Source organism: Anomaloglossus baeobatrachus, chromosome 11 (genome assembly GCF_048569485.1).
Source record: "Anomaloglossus baeobatrachus isolate aAnoBae1 chromosome 11, aAnoBae1.hap1, whole genome shotgun sequence".
In the NCBI taxonomy this organism is placed as follows: domain Eukaryota; kingdom Metazoa; phylum Chordata; class Amphibia; order Anura; family Aromobatidae; genus Anomaloglossus; species Anomaloglossus baeobatrachus.
The window spans coordinates 26,434,883-26,461,750 of record NC_134363.1 but is presented as its reverse complement, the minus strand read 5'-3'; the positions used below and the strand labels follow the sequence as shown (position 1 = coordinate 26,461,750).

Below are 26,868 nucleotides of genomic sequence, written 5' to 3'. Positions count from 1 at the left end.
CCATTGAGCAAACCTTTGAACGCAGGCGCAAATACACTGCCAACACCCCACATGCCACAGTTCTAAATGCTAACATTTCGCGACTGCTTGCGCTGGAAATGTTGCCTTTTAGGCTGGTGGAGACAGAAGCATTCCGTGACCTGATGGCGGCAGCTGTCCCACGTTACTCGGTCCCCAGCCGCCACTATTTCTCCCGGTGTGCCGTCCCCGCGTTGCATAACCACGTGTCACAAAACATCACACGTGCCCTGAACAACGCTGTTTCACCCAAAGTCCACCTAACCACAGACACGTGGACAAGTGCTTGTGGGCAAGGCCGCTACATCTCGTTGACGGCACACTGGGTTAATATTGTGGAAGCTGGGACCCAGTCTGAGCGAGGGACGGAACACGTCCTTCCCACACCAAGGTTTGCAGGCCCTACCTCAGTCAGTGTTTCACCCACACTCTACAGCTCCGGAATGTCATGCTCTTCAGCCTCCTCCTCCTCCTGCGCATCCTCATCCACTGTGCCCTCCACACCAGTCACAAGCTGGAAGCACTGCAGCACTGCCTCGGCGAAGCGGCAACAGGCTGTGCTGAAGCTAATCTGCATAGGTGACAAACCCCACAATGCAGAAGAGCTGTGGACAGCTCTGAAACAGCAGGCAGATCACTGGCTCACACCTCTGAACCTAAAGCCAGGAAAGGTCGTTTGTGACAATGGCCGGAACCTGGTGGCGGCTTTGAGGCGAGGCCAGCTGACACATGTTCCATGCGTGGCCCATGTGCTCAACCTCGTGGTTCAGCGGTTTATAAAGTCATACCCAGAGCTGTCTGATCTGCTGGTAAAAGTTCGCCGCCTGTCTGCACATTTTCGAAAGTCACCTACTGCTTCAGCCGGCCTTGCCGGCGTTCAGCGCCGTTTGCATCTTCCGGCTCACAGACTGGTGTGTGATGTCCCCACGCGTTGGAATTCAACTCTGCACATGTTGGTCAGGATATGTGAGCAGAAGAGGGCAGTTGTTGAGTACCTGCATCACCTAAGCCGTCGGGAAATGGGTCAAACTCCACACATAACACCTGAGGAGTGGAGATGGATGTCAGACCTATGTACCATCCTCCAAAACTTTGAGGACTCCACCAAGATGGTGAGTGGTGATGACGCCATTATTAGCGTCACCATACCGCTACTCTGCCTTCTAAAACGGTCCCTGCTGAAAAACAAACATGATGCATTGCAGGCGGAGCGCGATGAGTTGCAGCAAGAAACAGTAGTGGGTGTGGGTGATAACACACAGCCCAGCCTCGTCTCATCACAACGTGCAGTGGAGGACTATGACGAGGAGGAGGATGAAGACATGGAGCAACTCTCCGGCCAAATTGAGGATATGACATGCACACCAGTCATATCCTCGATTCAGCGTGGCTGGCCAGAGGACAGGGTAGATGAGGAGGAGGAGGAGGAGGAGGAGGAGGAGGACAGCATGTTCAGTCATCTTGTTGGTCAGGCTACTGAAGTCCTGGCTGTTAAGAGTCTGGCGCACATGGCTGACTTTATGGTAAGCTGCCTGTCTCGTGACCCTCGCGTTAAGAACATCTTGGCCGACAATCATTACTGGTTGGTAACACTGTTAGACCCACGCTACAAGGAGAACTTTTTGTCTCTTATTCCCGTGGATGAGAGGTCAACCAAAATGCAGCAGTTTCGGAAGGCCATACTCACGGAAGTAGGCAAAGCATTCCCCTCACAAAACGCTAGCGGCATAGGTCAGGAATCAGTGGACAACCGAGGCGTACAGCCGAGAGAGGCACAAGTCCAATCCGCCAGAGGTAGGGGAACAGTCTTTAAGATGTGGGACAGTTTTCTCAGCCCCTCATGTACCACAGCCCCTGAGGTGCGGGGTAGTGCCACAAGAAATCCTAAGTTTGCCCAGATGCTGAAGGAGTACCTTGCAGATCGAACAACTGTACTCCGACATTCCTCTGTGCCTTACAATTATTGGGTATCCAAGCTGGACACGTGGCATGAATTGGCTCTCTACGCCTTGGAAGTCCTGGCCTGCCCTGCTGCTAGCGTTTTGTCAGAGCGTGTTTTTAGTGCCGCAGGTGGAATCATTACAGATAAACGCACCCGCCTGTCAACTGAAAATGCTGACAGGCTGACTCTGATAAAGATGAACAAGGGTTGGATTGGGCCAGACTTCACCACACCACCAGCAAATGAGAGCGGAATTTAAAGTTTGCCATGTACCTCCACTCACCCATGGGTACACTTCTCGACTTTGGATAATCGCTGGACTGCTCCTCCTTCTCCTCATGCGCCATCATGATGACCGTTACAATAGTTAGGTCTTTGTTTCAGGTATACCCCCAGTGGTAAATTTTTTCGCCCATTCTTTGCAGAATGGACATTACAACGACAGGAGACCCGCTCCTTTGCAATGGGAACAATGTTTTGAGGCCCTCATGCACGTCTCTACCCAGGGACAACGTGTAGCCTCCCAATTTTTGGCTGCCCTGCCTAAGGGCTATACTGAAATACACCCACTTCCTTAAAATGGACACTTAATGTTTTGAGGCCCTCATGCACGTCTCTACCCAGGGACAATGTGGAGCCTCCCAATTTTTGGCTGCCCTGGCAAAGGGCTATACTGAAATAGACCCACTTCCTTACAATGGGCACTTCAGGTTTAAAGGCCATCATGCACGTCTCTATCCAGGGACAATGTGGAGCCTCCCAATTTTTGGCTGCCCTGCCTAAGGGCTATACTATAATACACCCACTTCCTTAAAATGGACACTTAATGTTTTGAGGCCCTCATGCACGTCTCTACCCAGGGACAATGTGGAGCCTCCCAATTTTTGGCTGCCCTGGCAAAGGGCTATACTGAAATAGACCCACTTCCTTACAATGGGCACTTCAGGTTTAAAGGCCATCATGCACGTCTCTATCCAGGGACAATGTGGAGCCTCCCAATTTTTGGCTGCCCTGCCTAAGGGCTATACTATAATACACCCACTTCCTTAAAATGGACACTTAATGTTTTGAGGCCCTCATGCACGTCTCTACCCAGGGACAATGTGGAGCCTCCCAATTTTTGGCTGCCCTGGCAAAGGGCTATACTGAAATAGACCCACTTCCTTACAATGGGCACTTCAGGTTTAAAGGCCATCATGCACGTCTCTACCCAGGGACAATGTGGAGCCTCCCAATTTTTGGCTGCCCTGCCTAAGGGCTATACTGAAATACACCCACTTCCTTAAAATGGACACTTAATGTTTTGAGGCCCTCATGCACGTCTCTACCCAGGGACAATGTGGAGCCTCCCAATTTTTGGCTGCCCTGGCAAAGGGCTATACTGAAATAGACCCACTTCCTTACAATGGGCACTTCAGGTTTAAAGGCCATCATGCACGTCTCTACCCAGGGACAATGTGGAGCCTCCCAATTTTTGGCTGCCCTGCCTAAGGGCTATACTATAATACACCCACTTCCTGACAATGGACACTTAATGTTTTGAGGCCCTCATGCACGTCTGTATGCAGGGGCATTGGTGAACCTCACAATTTAGGACTGCCCTGGCAAAGGAAAATACTACAAAGACTCACTTCCTCAAAATGGGCACATTAGACTCAAGAGGCCTTCATGTACGTCTCTTCTCAGGGACATCGGAGTGCCACACAATGTTTTCACGTAAAATCTTTCATGTATTGATCTCAAAAAGTAACATACACCAGCTCTATCTCACTATTGGGTATGTGCCCTTAACATTTCCGCCATGAAAAATCATTTTGGGGTCATTTTGGAAGGTTTTCTGGTGAGTCCGTAAAAATGGCGTAAAACGCGGACAAAATTGTTCACAGCTGTGACTTTTGAGTGATAAATGCTTCAAGGGGTCTTCCCCATGCTGTTGCCATGTCATTTGAGCACTCTTCTGAGACTTTTGTGACATTTTTAGGGTTTCTCCATGCTGCCGGGAGGTCATTTCACAAAAATACTCGGGTCTCCCATAGGATAACATTGGGCTCGTTGCTCGGGCCGAGTACACGAGTATCTTGGGAGGCTCGGCCCGAGCTTCGAGCACCCGAGCTTTTTAGTACTCGCTCATCACTAGTTTTAGGAGAGACTTGTGCACCTTCGGGAGCATATAAAATGTAGGCACAACTGGGTTTTTCACCGTAAGAAACTCCAGTTCTTTTTTAGTAATAATCCCCCTCAGATGTGCATCCGTCAATAAACGATCCACCTTAGATTTAAAAATACCAGTAGGATCGGAGGGGAGGGGCTGGTATACTGCCCTATTAGAAAGCTGGCGTTGTGCTTCCTCCAGGTATAACTTCACAGGCCATAGAACAATATTTCCCCCCTTGTCTGCCTCCTTAATTATCAGATCACCATTTTTCCTCAGACGTTGTAATGCCCCTCTTTCCACAGTTGAAATATTGTCCTGTTTATTTTTATCCAGTTTTAAGGACTGGATATCCCTGCATATAGCGTCGAAAAAAACCTGAACCACTGGAAATAGTGAGAGGTTGGGGGTGGCCTGTGAGGGTAATCTACCCGGGAACTTTCTCTTACCAAGGGTAGCTTGTTCGTCCATCAAATCCAACAGAGTTTGGAAAGCCAATCTCTCATCCTGGGGGAGGGTGTCAATCAATTGGGGTTTGTGGTATAAGAGCCTGAAGGTAATCTGTCTACAAAACAAATAAACATCCTTAATAAAAGTAAACTTATCTAGAGTGTTCATAGGGGAAAAGGACAGGCCCCTGGAAAGGACCCTCCTTTCTACCTCATCCAATACATAGTCTGAAAGATTTATAACGTTCAGATTACCTCCAAGCTCCCGATCTCCACCTATTTCTTCCTCCAATTGCTCCCCTTGTGACGGGGTGACCATCCCGTTCTCCTTAATCCGCTTCTCAGGAATCGGCCGTTTCCTCCTGCCCCTCCTGCATCGCTTTCTTGATCGCTTGGATCTGATGATAAAAAATCCTCCCCAGAGGACACTTGATTCTCTCTATTGGGATTAGTTGGTTGGGGCACTTGAGGTCTATTTTTCACATTCTGTTTAGATCTTATATTACCTCTATGATTCCATCTGAAGGTTTCCCCCATCTGGAAATCCTTTTTGTCTCTAAGGAGTTTATTACGTTTGCGTTTAATAATCTCCTTCTCAAAGAGATCAATGATTCCCTTTAATCTAGTCTGAAATGGCGCTACCTCCCGGGTTTGATCAAAGTCTTTCAATTTAGACTCCATTTCTTTAATTTCATCCCTGGTGGTTACAAGTAATTCCCGGTCATGTGCCAACAACATATCCAAAATAATCGATGAACATTTTAACAGACCAGTTTCCCAAGTTTTTTTAAAAACTGGGTCAACCTCCCATGCAGGAAAGATTTGGACTCGCAATCCTCTTGGTACAATACCCAGTTTTTTATAATGCTCTAGGCTTTTTATATTGTACCATATTTTAGTTAGATTTTTGTGTAACTTAATAAGATCTGTACTAATTTTTTCAAAACCATTACTCCCCTCAGTACCTCCATCTGATTGTACCGTAGTGGGAAGATCAAACACATCCACAGCGTGGTTAGACCAGGCATTCTCTCTTTCCTCTAGATTCATCACAGCTGGTAAAGAATTAACCTTAAACAGATTATCACAAATAATTAATACTTAATATATAGAAGGTGTGCCACGACTCCAGAAAAATATCCCATAAGTGGGACACTATAAGCAACAAGTACCAAAGAGTGGGGAGGGCACCACCTAACAAATTTAATAATACCCTAAATGGGTAAATGGGTTCACCTCAGCACACTTAATAAACATTTATGGAGGAGAGGGACAGAAGTGTGCAAACAAGAGGGATACTCCAATTTATATAAAAAGGTTATCTTTATTACAAATGGACACAGGAATACACACTACTAAAACCAATTAAAAGGCAAACAGCCATATGTATCTACTGATCCAATCCTCCGTTGAGGTTTTGGAAACCCCTGCTACCCAAGGGAAAAACAATGGTGTGGCACAGGGTATTACAATGTATATAGGGAAACCGCCAACCCGTTTAGATAACAATATTACATATATACCATACAAAACCACATAGAATAATAAATGGTACAAGGAACATATTGTAATTTGCAAGGTCATATACAATTTCAAGATGGAATTGGTACCCAAAGCATATTTCACATATATATATATCTGGTTACATAGTATAAAGCCACAATTGAAACCATATGGGACTCCGGAAAAAATCCCCAACCAAGGTTTCCCATATAAATAACCTGTAGATATCTAAACACCAACCATTGTCAAATTACCCATAGAGATAAAGTAGCAGTGGGTATAATCCCCACGCGTATCGTCACCTACTGGGGTGACTTCATCAGGGGTGGGTTCCCTGTATCCACAAGGTACAGGTTTTAAATACCTTGAGATCCGGATATCAGCTGTGATGTTTTCAAAATTGCGCGCCTCAAAGGCTCCCGGCGTCCATTCGTGTTGGGTGTGGGGGGGGGGGAGGACGGGCGGTGTTATCTAGTTATCCACATATGAGCATTGTGGGGCCTTAGGATGGGGGGCTGTGATTGTAAATTGGGGTATATATATGTGTGCCTACTATGGGGACCCTGTGCAGGGACAACTAGGGCTATGTAATCTGGCGTTATATGGGATACCCAGGGCTGTACTCTTTGGTGGTATATGATCCCTATTTATGGGTGAGGTGATAGGTATGTTGCCCTGTGTGTGATATGTATGTGGGTATGTGCTTTTTTATGTGTACACATATATGGGTGCACATGCATTTGCATGTAGCTCTCTACATGGACTCCAAGGAGGTACAGCTTGTGGAGTATGGATTGCCTCCCTGTCCCTGTCCGCCTCGATCTCTTAATGATGCACTCCTATTAAAGCTATTATGACTTTGGGGATGTGCCCTATTGTGGGTGAGATGAAGAGTATACTGCTCTGAGCGAGATATATATATGTGCATCCTGCGGTATGTGTACACACGTATGGATGCATTTGCATATATTTTTGCAGCCTCTTATGTGGATCCTTAAGAGGTATAAGTTGTGGAGGATGGACTGTCTCCCTGTCCTAGTCAGTTTCGATCTTATAATACATCTATATCAAATCTATTATGATCTTCAAAATACGTCTCTCTCTATGGCGGCCGCCATCTTTTTGGAGTCCCGCGCATGCGCGGTACTCCGTTTTCTAATACTTCCTTTTTATATGATCTCGCGCATGCGCAGTAGCTATTTCCGGGACGCCGGGAGCCTTTGAGGCGCGCAATTTTGAAAACATCACAGCTGATATCCGGATCTCAAGGTATTTAAAACCTGTACCTTGTGGATACAGGGAACCCACCCCTGATGAAGTCACCCCAGTAGGTGACGATACGCGTGGGGATTATACCCACTGCTACTTTATCTCTATGGGTAATTTGACAATGGTTGGTGTTTAGATATCTACAGGTTATTTATATGGGAAACCTTGGTTGGGGATTTTTTCCGGAGTCCCATATGGTTTCAATTGTGGCTTTATACTATGTAACCACATATATATATATGTGAAATATGCTTTGGGTACCAATTCCATCTTGCAATTGTATATGACCTTGCAAATTACAATATGTTCCTTGTACCATTTATTATTCTATGTGGTTTTGTATGGTATATATGTAATATTGTTATCTAAACGGGTTGGCGGTTTCCCTATATACATTGTAATACCCTGTGCCACACCATTGTTTTTCCCTTGGGTAGCAGGGGTTTCCAAAACCTCAACGGAGGATTGGATCAGTAGATACATATGGCTGTTTGCCTTTTAATTGGTTTTAGTAGTGTGTATTCCTGTGTCCATTTGTAATAAAGATAACCTTTTTATATAAATTGGAGTATCCCTCTTGTTTGCACACTTCTGTCCCTCTCCTCCATAAATGTTTATTAAGTGTGCTGAGGTGAACCCATTTACCCATTTAGGGTATTATTAAATTTGTTAGGTGGTGCCCTCCCCACTCTTTGGTATATGACATAGGACGCGTCATGCATCCAGTCCTCAGTAGAAGGAAGACCAAAATGGCTGAAAGAGGAGGCGCCGGTCCCACAGAATGGTGACACCCATCTGACTGTTGGGCGCCGGAGCGACCTTCTAGGTGAGTATTATAAAGTGATTTTTATGTTCTACAGCACGGCCTACGCTCTTATATACAGCATGTTAGAATGCTGTATATAAGAGCCCAGTGGTAGTGGACGCAGCTTATAGGCCCCAAAACTGGTGACAGGTTCCCTTTAACCCCTTCCTAACAATTGACATACCTTTACATCCTATATTGTAGTGCATTTTTGTAAATAGATTTACCAGTGCATCCTGGTGACTTAAGGGCACAGGAGATATGCATGCAAATTAAATTAAAATGGTTTGGTGGGTGGGGGGTGAATTGTTATTGGGTTATTTCGGTGTGCGGGGGAGAGGGGATTCTTGGAGTTGGTGGAAAAATTTTGGTTGGTGAGTAGTACATCTGGTGGATGTAACCTCCCATTTTGGGTCAGTTCTTGGTAAAATTGCTTGGTGGATTTGGGGCTCTTCCGGGTGGGGTCCCTGGGAGTCGGTGTGGTTGGCTATGTTTTCCGGCAATAGTGGTGCCCCCGAGTTTGTCGCGGCTGGTTGCAATGCTGGATGTTTTTCCCAAGAACCTCCTCATCTTTCATGTTAAGTTATTATTGTTGTTTGTTATAATAAAGGACGGTCTGGCCATATTAATCCAAAATGGTTTTCTGTCGTTTATGGGGGGAAACTGGGGAGGGGGCAGGGGGCTGGATAGGTAATGTGGTGGTTGGAGGTACGAGGTGCAGCCTCTACAATACTGCAGTCATGGATTTTCTGTCATTAAGAAGTCAAAGAATCTTACCAAAATACGCCATTAACCAATCGGTCAAACAGCAAATGTACTAATCATTCTTTGTTAATGGCTGTTTTTGGTGAGTTTTTTTACTGCTTTTTGAATTTATGTCCTTTTCTGTGAACTACTTTTTGTCATTGGGCACAGGTCACACGCGACACACTTGCCAAAGGCCTCAGTGCAAATCAAACTCGACATGCATCTTGGGCTATTTAATTTACAACAAAATCACAGCTCTAAAATAGTTGAACAGTTGCAAAAATGTTTTTTTTAAAGTTTTGCTGCTACGTGATCCATGTTGCCGCGTAGCCCTGACCTTAAAATTTGTACACATACCCTGTTCCCCAAACATAAGACCTACCCCGATAATAAGCCTTAAGGCCCCGTTACACGCAAAAATGTATCTAACGATATATCGCCAGGGTCACGGATTCCGTGATGCACATCCGGCATCGTTAGCAACGTCATTGCGTGTGACACCAACGAGCGGCCGTTAATGATGGAAAATACTCACCAAATCATCCATCGTTGACATGTCGTTCATTTTAAAAAAAAGCTTTAATTGTTGAGGACGCAGGTTGTTCGTCGTTCCCGAGGCAGCACACATCGCTTTGTGTGACACCTCCGGAACAACAAACTATAGCTTACCTGCGGCCGCCGGCAATGAGGAAGGAAGGAGGTGGGCGGGATGTTTCGGCCGCTCATCTCCGCCCCTCCGCTTCTATTGGGCGGCCACTTAGTGACGCCGCTGTGACGACGAACGAACCGCCCCCTTAGAAAGGAGGCGGTTCGCCGACCACAGCGACGTCGCTAGGCAGGTAAGTCCGTGTGATGGCTCCTAACGATATTGTGCGCAACGAGCAGCAATTTTCCCGTGACGCACAAACAACGGGGGCGGGTACGCTCGCTAGCGATATCGCTAGTGATATCGCTGCGTGTAAAGCGGGCTTTACACGCTACGATATTGGTAATGAATTATCGTCGGGGTCACGTTGTTTGTGACGCACATCCGGCGTCATTAACGAGATTGCAGCGTGTAACCCTTTAGAGCGATCTTAAACGATCGCAAAAGAGGGCAAAATGGTTTTCCGTGGAGAGGTCGTCTTGAAACAAAAAATGGTTTTCAGGATGTTAGCGATGTTGTTCCTTGTTCCTGCGGCAACACACATCACTATGTGTGACACCGCAGGAGCGAGGAACATCTCCTTACCTGCCTCCACCGGCAATGCGGAAGGAAGGAGGTGGGTGGGATGTTTACGTCCCGCTCATCTCCGCCCCTCCGCTACTATTGGCCGCCTGTTGTGTGACATCGCTGGGACGCCGCACAACCCACCCCCATAGGAAGTAGGTGGTTCGCCGGCTAGAGCAACATCGCAGAGCAGGTAAGTCTGTGTGACGGGGGTAAGTGAGGTTGTGCGACACGGGCAGCGACATGCCCGTGTCGCTCAACCGACGGGGGCGGGTACGATCGCTTGCGATCTCACTAGCGAGATCGCAGCATGAAAAGCCCGCTTTAAGCCCCCTTTAGCATGATTTTCCAGGACTTTTTGAGAATCCTTGAAATATAAGTCCTACTCCAAAAATAAGCCCTATTCACAGTCAGGGCCGGCATTAGGGGCAATTTAACGGCGCAATTTGTCAGGTACCCCACTCTCTTAGGGACCCTAGCAGTTGTATTCCAAGGTTAACATTATTTAAGGACCTTTGGTGACTTCACAGTCATGTGACAGGAGTATAAAAGAACTGAACAGGACACAGGCTCGTATGCAGAATAGGCATAAAGGAGAGCAAACTGGACAATTTCAAAGGGCCCCTATTCTCCTAGGTGGAAAAGGATGAAAATGTGCAGTGTGTGAAGCGCTGCTGATCAAAATGATAGGCAGTGACAATAAAGGGTGAGGAAAAATAATTTATTAGTAATACGTAAACAGCAGTGGGAATAAAGGACACTACACATTATGGGGACGGACTGACCCCTTCCTCAGGTGTCTGAGAGAGACAACTGAGGAAGGGGTCAGTTCGTCCTCGTAACGTATAATGTCCTTTATTCACACTGTCATTTTACTTATTACTAACAAATTATTTTTCCTCCACCTTATTGTTGCTGCCTATCATTTCGATCAGCAGCGCACCACACACCACAAATTTTCATCCTTTTCCGCCAATTATTTACACCCACTACACTATGGGTGAGCGGTGGTGCTGCAGCGATCAGATTGGTATACATGTGGTCCCTTTGAATCCCTGGTACCCAATGGAGTTTAGACATCCAGCCTCTTGCAGCACCTAGTAACCCAGAGGTTAATTGAAGCGGGGTCACCCAGGTCTATGTCTTACCGCGAGGTGGTGAGTCACTGTCCTTTCATCTCTGTGTGCGCTTGGCTGGCTCTCCACTGCCATGCCTGTGCTAAAGACTGCAGGACGCTCTCCCACAGCCCTGACCACCGGACGATCCACAGCAGCGCTTCCTACCCCTTGGGTGATGGCAGCAACCTCCGTCCATGGGGAGGATTCATCATCCACTGATAGAAGCTTCAAACAGTGTTGTCCACATCCAGGTGAGTGTAATGCACCCCTATACCTTTTCTCAGATCTCTCAAGAGATTACACTGGAGCGCCCCTCTTTTCTCTTTTCTTTTCCAATACTCCTAGCGGTCGAAGTGTTTTGATCCTGATGGTGAGACTGCTTAAGGAGCTTTGTGACATTATGTCATGTGACCAAAGGTCTTTTAATTATAGGAGACTAAAACTGAAGAGGAGAGTAATGTTTATGTTCCAGAATGCAATATGGCTATTGTATAAATGTTCATTTTTTTTGTTCAAGAATAAATGTGGATTGTTGGATTGTTGTTCATGGAACATAAATAAGACATCCCCTGAAAATAAACCCTAGCCAATATTTTGGAGCAAAAAATAAAATAAGACCCTGTCTTATTTTCGGGGAAACACTGTAATTGTTTTACCAAGCTTTTCTGTGCCTTCCTGATATTTTTCTATACAGTTTATATGTTTTGTATATTTAACTTTTTTTGTTTTGTATATAATTTCACACCTCCTTGAATAACTGTGTCCATTTTAGGACATGAGTATATATCAGTGTCAAATATTGGTAATGTCAGATGTGACTTGTCAGGTGTCAGTTGTCATTTATCACTTTCTTTAGAATGTAAGCCCGCAAGGGCAGGGCCCTCTTCCCTCTGTACTAGTGTGTCTATTGTAACTTGTATATGTGTTCTGTATATGTAACCCCCTTCTCATGTACAGCACCATGGAATCAATGGTGCTCTATAAATAAATAATAATAATAATAATCACTTGTCACTTGGCAGATGTCAGTTGTCAGTTATCACTTGGCAGATTTCAGTTGTCACTTGTCAGATGTCACTCTTGATATGCCAGTTTTCAGTTGTCACTTGTCAGTTGTCACTTGTCAGATGCTAGTTTTCAGTTGTCACTTGTCAGTTGTCACTTGTCAGATGTCAGTTATCACTTGTCAGTTATCACTTCTCAGATGTCAGTTGTCATTTGTCAGATGTCAGTTGTGACTTGTTAGTTGTCACTTGTCAGATTTCAGTTGTCATATGTCAATTCTCAGATGTCAGTTTTTAGTTGTCACTTGTCAGTTATCACTTTTCAGATGTCATTTTTCAGTTGTCTGATGTCAGTTGTCACTTGTCAGTTATCACTTGTCAGATGTCAGTTGTGACTTGTCAGATGTCAGCTTTCAGTTGTCAGATGTCAGTTGTCACTTGTCAAATTTCAGTTATCACTTGTCAGATGTCAGTTGTGACTTGTCAGATGTCAGCTTTCAGTTGTCAGATGTCAGTTGTCAAATGTCAGTTATCACTTGTCAGATGTCAGTTTTCAGTTGTCACTTGTCAGTTATCACTTGTCAGATGTCAGTTTTCAGTTGTCACTTGTCAGTTATCACTTGTCAGATATTAGTTGTCACTTGTCAGTTATCACTTATCAGATGTCAGTGTTCACTTTTCAGATGTCAGTTGTCACCTCTTAGTTGTCAGATAGCAGTTGTCACTTGTCAGTTGTCACTGGTCAAATGTCAATTATCACTTGTTACTTGTCAGATATCAGTTGTCACTTGTCAGATATCAGTTGTCACTTGTCAGATGTTACTTTTCAGTTGTCATATTTCAGTTGTCACTTTTCTATTGTTAAATTTCAGCTGTCAGAGTCAATTATCAGATGTCAGTTGTCAGTTCTCAGGTCAGAGTCAGTTGTTAGAGTTAGTGATCAGTTGTCAGTGTCAAACAGTATTTCTGATATTTGACACTGATATACAGTATGATCATGTCCTAAAATGCACACTGTACATACAGAATACACATACCTTAGTCATCTTGGGTTGCTGTTCCTAGCTTCCCTGTCCAGCATTAGAAAAATATAACAACTTTATTCCAGAAAGTATCTACAAACTGTATGTGGTCTTGCAGCTCAGCTCCATTTATTTTCACTAAGTAGAAAATGCTTTTCTTACGTCTTAAGGTAGATATAATGGATTTCGTTAATCCTTAAGCGGGCTTTACACGAGATGACTGATCGTGCGATGCATCGTCGGGGTCACGGTTTTCGTGATGCACATCTGGCATCGTACACAACGTCGTCTCGTGTGACACGTGTGACACCTCCTAGCGACGCAGTATCGCTCACAAATCGTGAGTCGTGTACTCGTCGCTAGGTTTCATAAAATTGTTTAATTAAAATGGCGGTGGTTGTTCATCGTTTCCGTGGCATCACACGTTGCTCCATGTGACACCACGGGAGCGATGAATAGCAGCTTTACCTGCCTCCTGCAGCACCCGACGGCTTAATGGAAGGAAGGAGGTGGGCGGGATGTTTACGTCCCACTCATCTCCACCCATCCGCTTCTCTTGGCCGGCTGCCGTGTGACGTCGCTGTGATGCCGAACGTCCCTCCCACTCCAGGAAGTGGACGTTCGTCGCCCACAGTGAGGCCGTCCGGAAGGTAAGTACATGTGACGGGGGTTAAATGAGTTTGTGCGCCACGGGCAACTAATTGCCCGTGACGCAAAAATGACGGGGGCGGGTACGATCGATCGTGCTATCACACAATCGGTCGTCTCGTGTAAAACAGGCTTTACTCAGAAGAGAAGACATTTTCAGTATATTTTGCAAAAAATCTGCTTTTTGCAAAGTAAAAGTACTCTTACTGTAAATTGTAAGTTATTAGTGAAATTTAAAAGACTTGCTAATTCCTTCTGGACTGACATAATAATGTTACTTTACCTGTAATTTCTAACAATCCAGATGCACTTACAAATCATTAGATACTTTAGGCTAACCACATGAAACTTTCCTATGACCATCATGTACTAATAACTATTAATGGCTAAAGGCGTTAAGTAAATATTACTGTTATCATTATTACCATCACTTTTAACCCCTTAGATGGAGAAAAAGACATGAATCGCACATCCAAAAATCATCAGTTGATCTAATGCCGCTAGGCAAAGATTTAGACATCTGATCATGAGGTTCTTGGTTTAATATCCTAATCAAACTGTATGAAACCCCCTGCTACATCACGACAAACCTATGAGTGGGTCTCTAACTTATATGAAGCCTTAAAAGGTGTGAAACCACGTGCCCACAACCACAGCTTTAACAGTGCACCAGCAAAGCAGGTGACCCGATGCCTCACAACACCCATGCTGGAGGGCTGAGTCCTTATGACTTCAGACCACACCGCCCCACCAGCATAAAATCACTGCAACGATGACCCCCACACAGCACCAATGCCTTGTGAAAGGAGCTGGACAACTCAGGCTACTTTCACACTTGCGTTGGACGGCTTCCGTTGCTATCTGCACCCTTGAGGAATTACGGTAACCATTGCAGGAAAACGTTATATTCCTCATAGACTTCTATTAGCTATGGATAGCAACGGATGGACTTGCATTGCATCCGCCCCGCGGCGCATCAGTTGTTTTGACGCTGACCGTCAGTGACCGTCGGGCGGATGGAACGCTGCATGTAGCGTTTTTCTGCACTTCAAAAAAACGCAACTTGCAGGATTCCGTCGGCGTCCGTTGTTTTTATAATGGACGTCTGTGGTGGCGGATTCCGTTAGAATCCGTCATTTGACGGATTCCGTTAACGCATCCGTCTTTACACAACTGCGCATGCTCAGATGTGTAAAGTCAAGGAAAAAAAAACCTATAACGGATTGCGTTATTTTGTACGATCCGTAGCATCCGTTGTGCCACTATATGCAACGCATCCGTTGCAACCGTCACACAACGCAATGCTACAGATCCCGTCCAACGCAAGTGTGAAACTAGCCTCACCTTCCACAAGCTCCCAGTATGTGAACCGAGAGCAAGCTCCCAGTATGTGAACCCCTCCTTGCAGACTCCTGCTAATTAAAAACACCTGTGCCAATTTGGAAGAGTGCTAGTTCAAGTGAAAAAAAGAGGGGGAAAGACTACAAAATGCAACATAGCTGGAGAAAAAGAAAAGTCATGCACTGCACATCCAAAAATCATCAGGTGATCTAATGTCACTAGGCAAAAATGTATATGCCTGAACATTATATTTTTGGTGTAACATTCTGATCAGACTGTATGAAGCCTACTGCCACATCACGGTGAACCTCTGAGTGGGTCCCTAATTTATATGAGGCCATTATTAAACTGGTATTTTCAGGCTGGGGAGGCCCAAGGTTATTGCCCCCCCAAGCCTAAAAACAGCAGCTTGCAGCCACCCTGAATTATTATATCCAATAAATGTGACAATCCCAGCATTTTATCCGGCTCATCCCGATTGCCCTGATGCAGTGGTAATTAGGTAATATAAGGGGTTAATGACAGCTCACAGCTGCCACTAAGCCCTAGATTAGTAATGGAAGGTGTTTATGAGACCTCCATTACTTATCTGTAAGTGAAATGAAATAAAGATAGAGTCACAGATGTGTCATGGGTGACAGACAGTCCTGTGGTGTCCAGCAATAGAAGGTGACAGTGTTTAACTGCTAAAAATGCTTCCTGACTTTCTGTTGTTGCTGCTGTCTGTATTCAGTGTACTAGGTATCTCCTCTGCTGGATATTCAGCCTTTTCCCTTTAGGACCCAACAGAGCCCTTCTTCTTTTCTGATGCTAATCATCTGTATTTCCCCTTGGGTTTAAATACTCTAATTTGTGCTGGTAAGATTCCATTCATTGAAGCTCGGGAAGTAAGCAGGTGGCTTGCAATCAATTTTGCAATACCACAATTGTTGCTGAAAATTTGCTGAACCTCTACCTGAGTCATCTGTAGATAAGTAGTTCATGCATTTTTCCCCTGTATGTCCTCCTTGTGTCTTCTTTAGTGTTTAGTGGGGTTGACGAAGAGCTCATCCTACCCATTCCTTTTTTAGGGACCAGCATTAGGGATACCTAGTCAGGTATCCAGCTCAGCCCATAGGTAAAGAACCTATTTAAGGCTGCTTTACATGCTGCAACATCGCTAGCCGATGCTAGCGATGTTGAGCATGATAGCAACAGCCCCCATCGTACGGCCAATATGTGGTGATCGTTGCCATAGCAAACATTATCGCTTCGGCAGCGTCACACGCACATACCTGCTCTGCGATGTCGCTGTGACCGCCGAACAATCCCTCCCTCAAGGGGGAGGTGCGTTTTGTGTCACCGCGAAATCACAGCGACGTCACTAAGTGACGAACATCCCGCCCACCTCCTTCCTTCCTCATTGCTGGCGGGACGCAGGTAAGGAGATGTTCCTCGTTACTACGGTGTCACACATAGCGATGTGTGCTGCCGCAGAAATGAGGGACAACATCGTTACTGCAGCAGCAATGATATTTGGGAAGAGGGGGGCATGTCACCAATTAGCGATTTTGAACGTTTTTGCAACGATTCAAAATCGCTAATAGGTGTCACATGCAACAACATCGCAAAAGCGGCCGGATGTGTGTCACAAAATTCGTGACCCCAACGAGATCTCTTTAGCGATCTCGTAACGTGTAAAGCCACCTTTAGGGTGGTGAGGGACCAGATGTAGGTTTTGTCAGGGGTTACCATCTCCCCCTGCCTTAGACACAAGGTTTTTCTTCCCTTTCTTCATTCACTTTGTACTTCCTTTACCAAGTGTGACGCATAGACGCTGAAAAAATATTTGAAATAAATACAAAAAAACCCTCCCTTTTTCACCTCTTTATTAACCCTAAACAATCATAGTTACATAGTTACTTAGGTTGAAAAAAGACCTAGGTCCATCTAGTTCAACCTTCCTCCACCAGTTCTACATTTAGTCACTAAGTCATTTATAACCAACATTGTTTTGTACTGAGGAAATCATCCAGCCCTTTTTTAAAAGCTGTTATAGTATCTGCCATTACTACCTCTTGTGGTAGGGCATTCCACAGTCTGACTGCTCTAACTGTAAAGAACCCTTTCCTATTTAGCTGTTGGAATCACTTTTCTTCCACTCGCAGTGAGTGCCCCCTGGTCCTTAGTACTGTCTTTGGAAGAAATAAGTCATGTGCCAGTCCTTTATATTGACCACACATGTATTTATACATATAAATGAGATCTCCTCTGAGACGTCTTTTTTCTAAGCTAAACATATCTAACTTTTTCAACCTGTCATCATATGGGAGACCTTCCATTCCTTGTAATAGTCTAGTTGCCCGCCTTTGAACTGACTCTAACTTCTGAATGTCCTTTTTAAAATGTGGAGCCCAAAACTGGATCCCGTATTCCAGATGTGGCCTTACAAGTGATTTATAGAGGGGTAACAATACGTTGGGATCACGGGATCTAATCTCTCTTTTTATACACCCTAAAATCTTGTTTGCTTTAGCAGCTGCTGCTTGACATTGAGTGCTGCTGCTCAGCTTATTTGTAATGAGAATACCCAAGTCCTTCTCCTGTTCTGTAGTCCCGAGTTTACTTCCATTTAATGTATACGCAGCTATAGGATTACTCCGTCCTAGGTGCATTACTTTACATTTATCAACATTAAATCTCATTTGCCAAGTATCTGCCCATTCTGACATCTTATCCAGATCTTTTTGTAATATTGTACTATCCAGGTCAGTTTTTAATATCCTACATAGCTTGGTATTATCGGCAAAGACTGACACTGTACTATCAATCCCATCCACAAGGTCATTAATAAAGAGATTAAAAAGAATTGGTCCTAGCACAGATCCCTGCGGCACCCCACTGCTGACTATAGCCCATTTAGAGAATGTACCATTTATGACCACTCTTTGTTTCCTATCTTTTAGCCAATTCCTTACCCAGTTGCATATTGTGTCCCCTAGGTTTTGCTTCTGGAGCTTTAGTATAAGGCTATTATGTGGTACAGTATCAAATGCCTTTGCAAAGTCCAAATAAATCACATCAGCTGCATTACCAATATCCAGGTTTGAACTTACCCCCTCATAGAACCCCAACAGGTTGGTTAGACACGACTTATCTTTCATGAATCCATGCTGTTTGTCAGTTATCATATTATTTTCTGCAATATATTTTTGCATGTCATCCCTTAAAATGCCCTCAAAAACTGCATACTACTAATGTCAGGCTTACTGGACGGTAGTTGCCTGGATCTACCCTCTTACCTTTCTTAAATATCGGTACCACATCAGCAATCCTCCAATCCTGAGGCACCAACCCTGTTACAAGTGAGTCTAAAAAGATGAGATACAGCGGTCTGTCGATTACGGAGCTCGATTCCCTCAATATTCGTGGATGAATGCCATCTGGCCCTGGGGATTTGTCAATGTTTAATTTACTCAGACGTAGGCGTGCTTCATCTTGTGTTAAATTAATTATATCGGGTGGTGAACTTTGATTTTTCACTTGTTGAATGATCCCTGGTACAGTCAGTTCCTTGGTGAATACAGATGAGAAATGCCTATTTAATATCTCAGTCTTTTGTTTGTCCTCTATAACTAACTTGTTATTATATTTTAAGGGGCCGATACTATCCTTTGTTTTCCTTTTGGCATTAATGTATTTATAAAAGATTTTGGGATTTATTTTAATGTCATTGGCGATTTTTGTTTTAGTAGCTAATTTTGCTTGTTTGATTTCTTTTTTACATTTCCTATTGATATCTTTATACTTCTGAAATGCTATTTCTGTATTCTCAGCCTTTAAGATTTTAAATGCCCTTTGTTTTTGTTTTATTATACTTTGTACAGTCTTATTTATCCATAGTGGTTTCTTTTTATTCCTGGACATTTTATTACCAGAGGGTATACGTTTTTTACAGGACTCTAGTAGTATATCCTTAAACTTACCCCATTTATGTTCAGTATCCCCAGTTATTATGACTTTGTCCCAATCTACACATTTAAGCTCTTCCCTTAATTTGTTGAAATCAGCTTTCCTAAAATTCCAGGTTTTAGCATTCCCCCTTTGATATGTTCTATTGAATATTATGTTGAAGCTTACCATATTATGATCGCTGGTGCCCAAGTGCTCCCGGACCTGTAGATCTGAAATTGTATCCGGTCTATTTGACAGGACCAGATCTAGCAAATTATCTCCCCTGGTCGGTTCATCTATCATCTGAGAGAGGAAATGGTCTTGAATAGTAGATAAGAACTTACAGCTTTTAGCAGAACCAGAAGATTCTATGTCCCACTGTATGTCTGGATAGTTGAAATCCCCCATAATAAGAACCCAATTTATTTGTTCAGGTATGTTAGGAGGCTTATAGCAAACTCCAATTAGCAATTTTCCATTATTCCCCTCCCCATGTACATTTACCCATACTGACTCTACATTGTTGCTGTTCCCCTCAATGTCATCATACAACATAGGTTTTAGGTTAGATTTAATAAATATACACACCCCACCACCTTTTTGGCCTTTCCTGTCCTTCCTAAATGTACTATAACCCTGTATGTTTGTCACCAAGTCATGACTTTCATCCAGCCAGGTTTCCGTAATGCCCACCACATCATAATCCATGGTTGACATAAGAGTCTCCAATTCATTCATTTTGTTTGCAAGACTTCTTGCATTTGCCAGTAGACATTTAATCCTATTAACACATTTATTACTCCTAGCCTCCCTATGTTCCTTGTATGTCCCATCCCCCCCTAATCCTTCATTGACCCCTACCGTCTCACTGTCTCTATCTGCTCTATCTCTCCCCTTATTTGCTCCACTACCCTCCCTCCCCCCCGATCCTAGTTTAAAAGCTCCTCCATCCGTCTGACCATTTTCTCCCCCAGCACAGCTGCACCTTCCTCATTGAGGTGCAGCCCGTCCCTACCGTAGAGCCTGTAGCCGACTGAGAAGTCGGCCCAGTTCTCCATGAACCCGAACCCTCCCTTCCTGCACCAATTTCTAAGCCACAGATTTATCTCCCTAAGCTCCCGCTGTCTTTCTAGTGACGCTCGTGGCATCGGTAGTATTTCTGAAAACACCACCTTGGAGGTCCTGGACTTCAGCTTCTCTCCTAGTTCCCTGTAATCATTTTTAAGGACCTTCCACCTGCCTCTAACTTTGTCATTAGTACCAATGTGCACCATGACCGCTGGGTTTTCCCCAGCCCCACCCAGCAATCTGTCTATCCGATCCGCAATATGCCGAACCCGAGCACCCGGCAGACAACACACTGTTCGGCATTCACGGTCTCAGCGACAGATGACCCTGTCTGTCCACCTAATTATAGAGTCCCCTACCACCAACATCTGTCTGGGCTTTGCTGCACTCCTATTTCCCTCCTTCCTACAGCAGTTGTTTTCCTGGTTGCTAGGAGCAACGTCCTGCTGTAGTGACCCTAGTCCAGGCCCTTCATTCCTAATATCAGCCAAACAGGCATATTTACTAGGTTGTGCCAGGTCTGGACTAGGCTCCCTGACACTTTTCCCCCTACCTCTTCTTCTAACTGTTACCCAGCTACCTACCTCTGGGTCCTGATCTTCCCCACCTCCACCCTCCTCCATATCACTGGCCCCAGCCAGAGAAAGCTCAGTGAGCTCTAAACTCCTCTCCAGGTTTGCAATGCCCCTTAGTGTTGCAAGCTGCTTATTTAGATCAGTTACCTTGGCTTCCAAATATGCAACATGCTTGCATCGAGTGCAGACATAGTCACCCTCGAACGGCTGCTCAAGGCATGCATACATCTGACAAGATACACACCTGGTAGCATTTTCCATGGAGCACCTATTAAATGGGGATAAACGTTAAAGTAGTAAAACAAAGAGAAAAAAAAAAACAATGGAAAACGTATAAGGATAAATTCAAACTATGTTCTTGTGTTAAACTATGTAATTGTGTTGAAACTATGCACTTATCTTAAATTCAGCACTTTACTTCAGTTCAGCACCTCGCACGCTCAGCACCTCGCTTGCACTGGCTGGTTTATATAGATGTACAATGACTACTAGAAGCTGCTAGAAGCTTCTAGAAACAGGTGTGACTAATCCTACTAATTAAATCACAAGACTAACTTTTTTTTTTCTTTTCACAGAATCACAAACAGACACACAATTCCCTAATGAAATTCAACAATTACAGTTATCACCACTATGTAATTGTGTTAAAACTATGCACTTATCTTAAATTCAGCACTTTACTTCAGTTCAGCACCTCGCACGCTCAGCACCTCGCTTGCACTGGCTGGTTTATATAGATGTACAATGACTATGAGAAGCTGCTAGAAGCTTCTAGAAACAGGTGTGACTAATCCTACTAATTAAATCACAAGACTAACTTTTTTTTTTTTTCCTTTTTACAGAATCACAGACAGACACACAATTCCCTAATGAAATTCAACAATTACAGTTATCACCACTATGTAATTGTGTTGAAACTATGCACTTATCTTAAATTCAGCACTTTACTTCAGTTCCGCACCTCGCACGCTCAGCACCTCGCTTGCACTGGCTGGTTTATATAGATGTACAATGACTATGAGAAGCTGCTAGAAGCTTCTAGAAACAGGTGTGACTAATCCTACTAATTAAATCACAAGACTAACTTTTTTTTTTTTTCCTTTTTACAGAATCACAGACAGACACACAATTCCCTAATGAAATTCAACAATTACAGTTATCACCACTATGTAATTGTGTTGAAACTATGCACTTATCTTAAATTCAGCACTTTACTTCAGTTCAGCACCTCGCACGCTGGCATAATCCACTCAAGGTCTCACAAAGATCTCGGCTTTGCTACTTGCATACTGAAGTCACAATACACAGGCACAGAACATGTCAGCAGCACCCTGTGGGTCGCAGGCACAGATTGATTTAGAAGCAGCTGTGAGCGTTGACATCACTCAGTTTAAAAGACATAGCTGGAGGTGAACTCATTGAATATATTGACCTCATCTCAGGTGAACTGACTTCACAGACCTGCATCTCCTGTCAGAAAATTGTGGGGTTTTCATTCAGGTGATGCAGAATTGATGCTGAAATTTACACACCATATTCCTGCACCACATCTGCATCTTCTGGCAATAAAAACACATCAAAATATGATGTGGTTTTGATGCAAATTTTTGCCAGGAAATGCAGATTTGGTGCAGGAATATGATATACAATTTTCCCCATCAAATCTGCATCTCTTGGCCAAAAAAAATGCACAAACACGGTTTTGACATCATTTTAGGCAAATTTCTACTAGGAGAGGCAAATTTGATGCTAAAATTTCTACACCAGATTTCTGCACCAAATCTGCACCAATCTCCTAGCAGAAAACCTCACTGAATTGGCATCAAAATTGTTTTTATACATTTTTATTGCCAAGAGATACAGTATCTCCTTGATCTTCTTGTATATTTCAATTTTTGTGCAAAAGTCGAGAATGAATTCAAAATATATAAACAAATACATATTTTAGTATTTCCCATATAATATGGAGAATCTTGAATTTCTGACCTCATAAATAATTAAAAGAACAATTATTCTGTACTTTGATAATTATTTGCACTTAGCGGAAGAGTCTGATGGATTGTGGGATGAGAAGTGAATATATCCAGGAGCAATGCTGGTTATAGACAAAGGATCCACTGATTTCCTTGGAGCAAATAGAAGAGATCCAAGAGCTCCTGGAGGAGAAGGAAGGTAATTGAATGTATTTATCAATTATCAAATTTTCTATCTATCTATAAAAATTTGTTTTTTTTGCCAATATTGGGACAATGAAGAAGAAAAAACAGGAAAAGAGTGTTTGTTTTTTATAGTTTTAAAATGTATTTGTTTATTTTATTTATGAGGGCAAAGGACTGATAAAAAAAATGTAAATTACATTCTTCTTTCCATGTAAATTATTTATATTTGGGACATATTTTTAATGAAGGTGGACTTAAAATCAATGATTTAAACTTTTTTCTAATTTTTTATTAATTTGTTTATGTTTTTTCGATTTTATTTGTATTTTTTATTTTCAGTCATTTAACCCCTTAACCGCCTGAGCAATTTATTTTTTTTTGCACTCCTACCGAGAGCCGTAACTTTTTTATTTTCTGTCAATCTTGCCACATAAGGGCTTATTTTTTGCGGGACAAGTTGTACTTTTAAATGAAAGAATGAGTTTTAGCATATAGTGTACTGAAAAACGGCAAAAAAATTCCAAGTATTGAAAAATTGCAAATAAAAGTGCGATTGCACAATTTTTTAGGGTGTATTTTATTCACCATGTTCACTATATAGTAAAACTGATGTGTCAGTGTGATGCCTCAGGTTGATATGAGTTTGTAGACACCAAACATGTATAGGTTTACTTTTATCTATGAAAATATTCTGAAGTTTGTCCAAAAAAAGTTGCACACTTTTTGCGCCATTTTCCTTGACCCATCGCATTATCATTTTTTGGGATATGGGTCCCTGTTACATCTTGTGGCTCTCCTGAGGCAAGGACTGAGGCAGTCTCCCATTCCTTGCCTGCCACGAGCACTCCTGCTCAGCAGCGCCGAAGGTCTGCCAGACTGCGCAGTGTGCAGGAGAAACCTCCTCAGAGAGGCAGCAGAAGGGTGACACCTAGTGGTTCTCCTGTTACAAGGAGTGAAGCCGTCTCCCATTCCTGGCCTGCCGCAGACTCTCCTGCTCAGCGGCCCCGAAGGTCTTCGAGGCTGCGCAATGTGCAGAGGTTTACTGCTCAGGGAAGCAGTGAGATTCCCGTTATCTCTGCACATTGTGAAACCGAGGATCCCGCCTCTATTTCCCAGAGGCAGGAGGGTGAGCATGTGCAATGCGTTGTGGGTCCTGATTCGCTAACTGACGTCACACGGCTTGATGACAAGGCTGGTGACGTGGTGAATCCTGACTGGCCAGGCTGGGACGTCGTGGACCCTGATTGGGTCAAGTCCGTCATCTCCGCCTCGCGCCCGCCCTCGGGTGGAGCTGCACCTCCTTAAAAGCTCCCCCTGCCATCATGGCGGCGCGCGACCGTCCTTCTATGTTTGGATGTCTGGCAGCGTGCTGCCACGCCACTGCTCAGGCATTACTGTCTCTTGTGGGCTTGGCCCTTGCTGCTCCGGCAGTACCTCGTTTGCAGGCCGTGTTCCTGCCTTGCTGCTCCGGCAGTACCCCCGTCAACAGGCCGTGTTCCTGTCCCAGGTGAGCTCCTCAAGTCTCCATTGGACTCACCTGGTTATTGAAAGCACACGTGCGTGGGCACCTCTGTGCTACCCTCATGCCATATTCTCGTGACTTCCACTGGCACACGTGCGTGGGCACCTCTGTGCTTCCCCGTGCAACAGGTACACCGAGCCGTGAGATCTGTGCCATACAACCCTCAGGGGTTAGGGCAGATCGGTGTACATAGATCGTCTGTGACATTCCAGACGATCGCTAGCAGCAACCCGCTCACTCTTCACCCACCATAGCGGCGGTCCCTTACACCGCACAGTGGACCTTGACCGGCGGAAGCAGTCCATTTTCCATCTTGGCACGCTTCCCCGGGTCCCCCTCGTAACAGGTCCCAGTGACGGCTTATTTTTTGCATCTCAAGCAGACGTTTTTAGTTATACAATTTTTGCACAGATTATAAGTTTTTACCACTTGTTATTGTATTCAGCGCAAAATTTGCTGCAACCAAAAAACGTAATTTTAGCGTTTGGAATTTTTTTCCCGCTACACCGTTTACCAATCAGAATAATTGATTTTATATTTTAATAGATCAGGAATTTCTGAACTCGGCAATACCAAATATGTATTTTTTTTTATTTTTTTAAACCTTTAATTTTTAATGGGGCAAATGGGGGGTGGTTTGAACTTTTAGGATTTTTAATTTTTTTAATTTTTTAAAACTTTTTTTACTTTTTTTATTTTGCTAGTCCCCCTAGGAGTCTATAAGGATCAGCAGCCTGATCGCTTGTTCATTTTTCCTGATCACAGCTTCACAATTCAGACCAGGAGAAATGTTGCTTTTCTCTTACAGCCAGCGCTCTGTCGGGTATTAGAGGAAATGAGTCATGATAGCAACAGGACTCATCACATGACCCTGTGCTATCATCTACTCCCCATGATCACGTCATGGGGTCTCCAATGGCAGCGGGTATGTGTGAGTTGCACGCTGCGGTCATTTACCTCGCACTGTCACATTTTGACAGCGTGATCTAAGGGGTTAACAGGCATGGGTGGATCACGGATCCACTTGTGCCTGATACCCACACATGTCAGCTATCCAAATCAGCTAACATGTGCGGAACTCACAACCAGCTCACCTCAGCAGCTGGCGGCGATTACCCCGACATGGGCCATGAGGTCCCAGTACATCCAATGTCGTAAAAAGGTTAATACACTCTACCACCAAGAAGAATTAAAATATCTTTGATGGTCATTCTAATATGTTAATACATAATTTTTATTGATGAATTCCTCTGTAACTAGGGCTGGTGTATTAGCTGCAGTTACAGGATAAATGTGCCTCCTGGGTGGCCAGTCTGGGATTCCTAGGACCCAGAAGCTCCTGTTCCCTCCTTATACCCAGAGGTCAAATGACTGAAATATGAGCTCAGCACCTGCTGAAGTTTCTGCCTCCCTGACTTGATGTGTGTTGAGTTCAAAGGAATGGAGATGCTGCATAAACAAGCACTCCTGTTATAAAACAGGCAGGGGAATGGGTTACTTAAGAAAGGATCATCTGCAATATCCTGCTGTGTCATGTCTGTTTATTCAATTTTCATAAAGTACTTATGTTTTCTCCCCTATCCAGGAGCCGTGGCATGTGCACACCATTAGCTGGAGCATCTCTGCCAGGTTGGACACAGAAAATAAGACAAACCACAGGCACAATTATAAGAATATCTCAACACAGGCACATTTTTTTTAAACACATGCAGTAATGGAACTTATTATTCCAGGATCTGTCAATTAAAAATTACTTTGTGGGACAACCCCTTTATAATCCTTATATTTTTTGTTTTTGGTTCTTCTCTTAGGCTAAGAGACATAATGGATTTTGCCAATCTGAATATGACTTTACAGGATATAATGCTGAATTACAACAACCAGTATGTTTAAATTCCTAATATATTACTTTATTTTTACTGTATCACTTATTTATTAATCATGTTATTTTATGTGTTTTACATCCAAGCATCTCTTCTAGAATCCATAAAATTTCATAGGAAATCCAATTGATTTAGTTTTACTGTAAAGGCTGCTTTACATGCAGCAATTAGTTGTGCGATCGCATTCGCCCTCATCGTTTGTGCGGCACGGGCAAATTCTTGCCTGTGTCACACAATGCTGTAACCCCCGTCACACGTACTTACCTTCAAAACGACCTCGCTGTGGGCGGCGAACATCCACTTCCTGGAGTGGGAGGGACGTTCGGCGTGACAGCGACGTTACATAGGGGCCGGCCAATAGAAGCGGAGGGGCGGAGATGAGCGGGACATAAACATCCTGCCCACCTCCTTCCTTCTGCATTGCCGGCGGGACGCAGGTAAGCTGTGTTCATCGTTCCCGGGGTGTCACACGGAGCGATGTGTGCTGCCTCGGGAACAAT

General features: G+C 44.0%; 2 protein-coding genes across 2 annotated transcripts in view; both read left to right on the top strand.

Annotated features, from left to right (window-relative positions):
- Positions 1 to 26,868, top strand: part of LOC142256814 (C3a anaphylatoxin chemotactic receptor-like) — a 450,349-nt gene that overhangs the window by 299,897 nt on the left and 123,584 nt on the right. The gene's annotated exons all lie outside the window — the stretch shown is intronic.
- Positions 1 to 26,868, top strand: part of LOC142256290 (C3a anaphylatoxin chemotactic receptor-like) — a 33,472-nt gene that overhangs the window by 3,924 nt on the left and 2,680 nt on the right. The window contains exons 2-3 of the mRNA XM_075327906.1: positions 22,847 to 22,976; positions 26,297 to 26,368. Coding sequence (XP_075184021.1) covers positions 22,897 to 22,976; positions 26,297 to 26,368 — 152 coding nt within the window. The 5' untranslated portion in view covers positions 22,847 to 22,896. The remainder of the gene's footprint in view (positions 1 to 22,846; positions 22,977 to 26,296; positions 26,369 to 26,868) is intronic.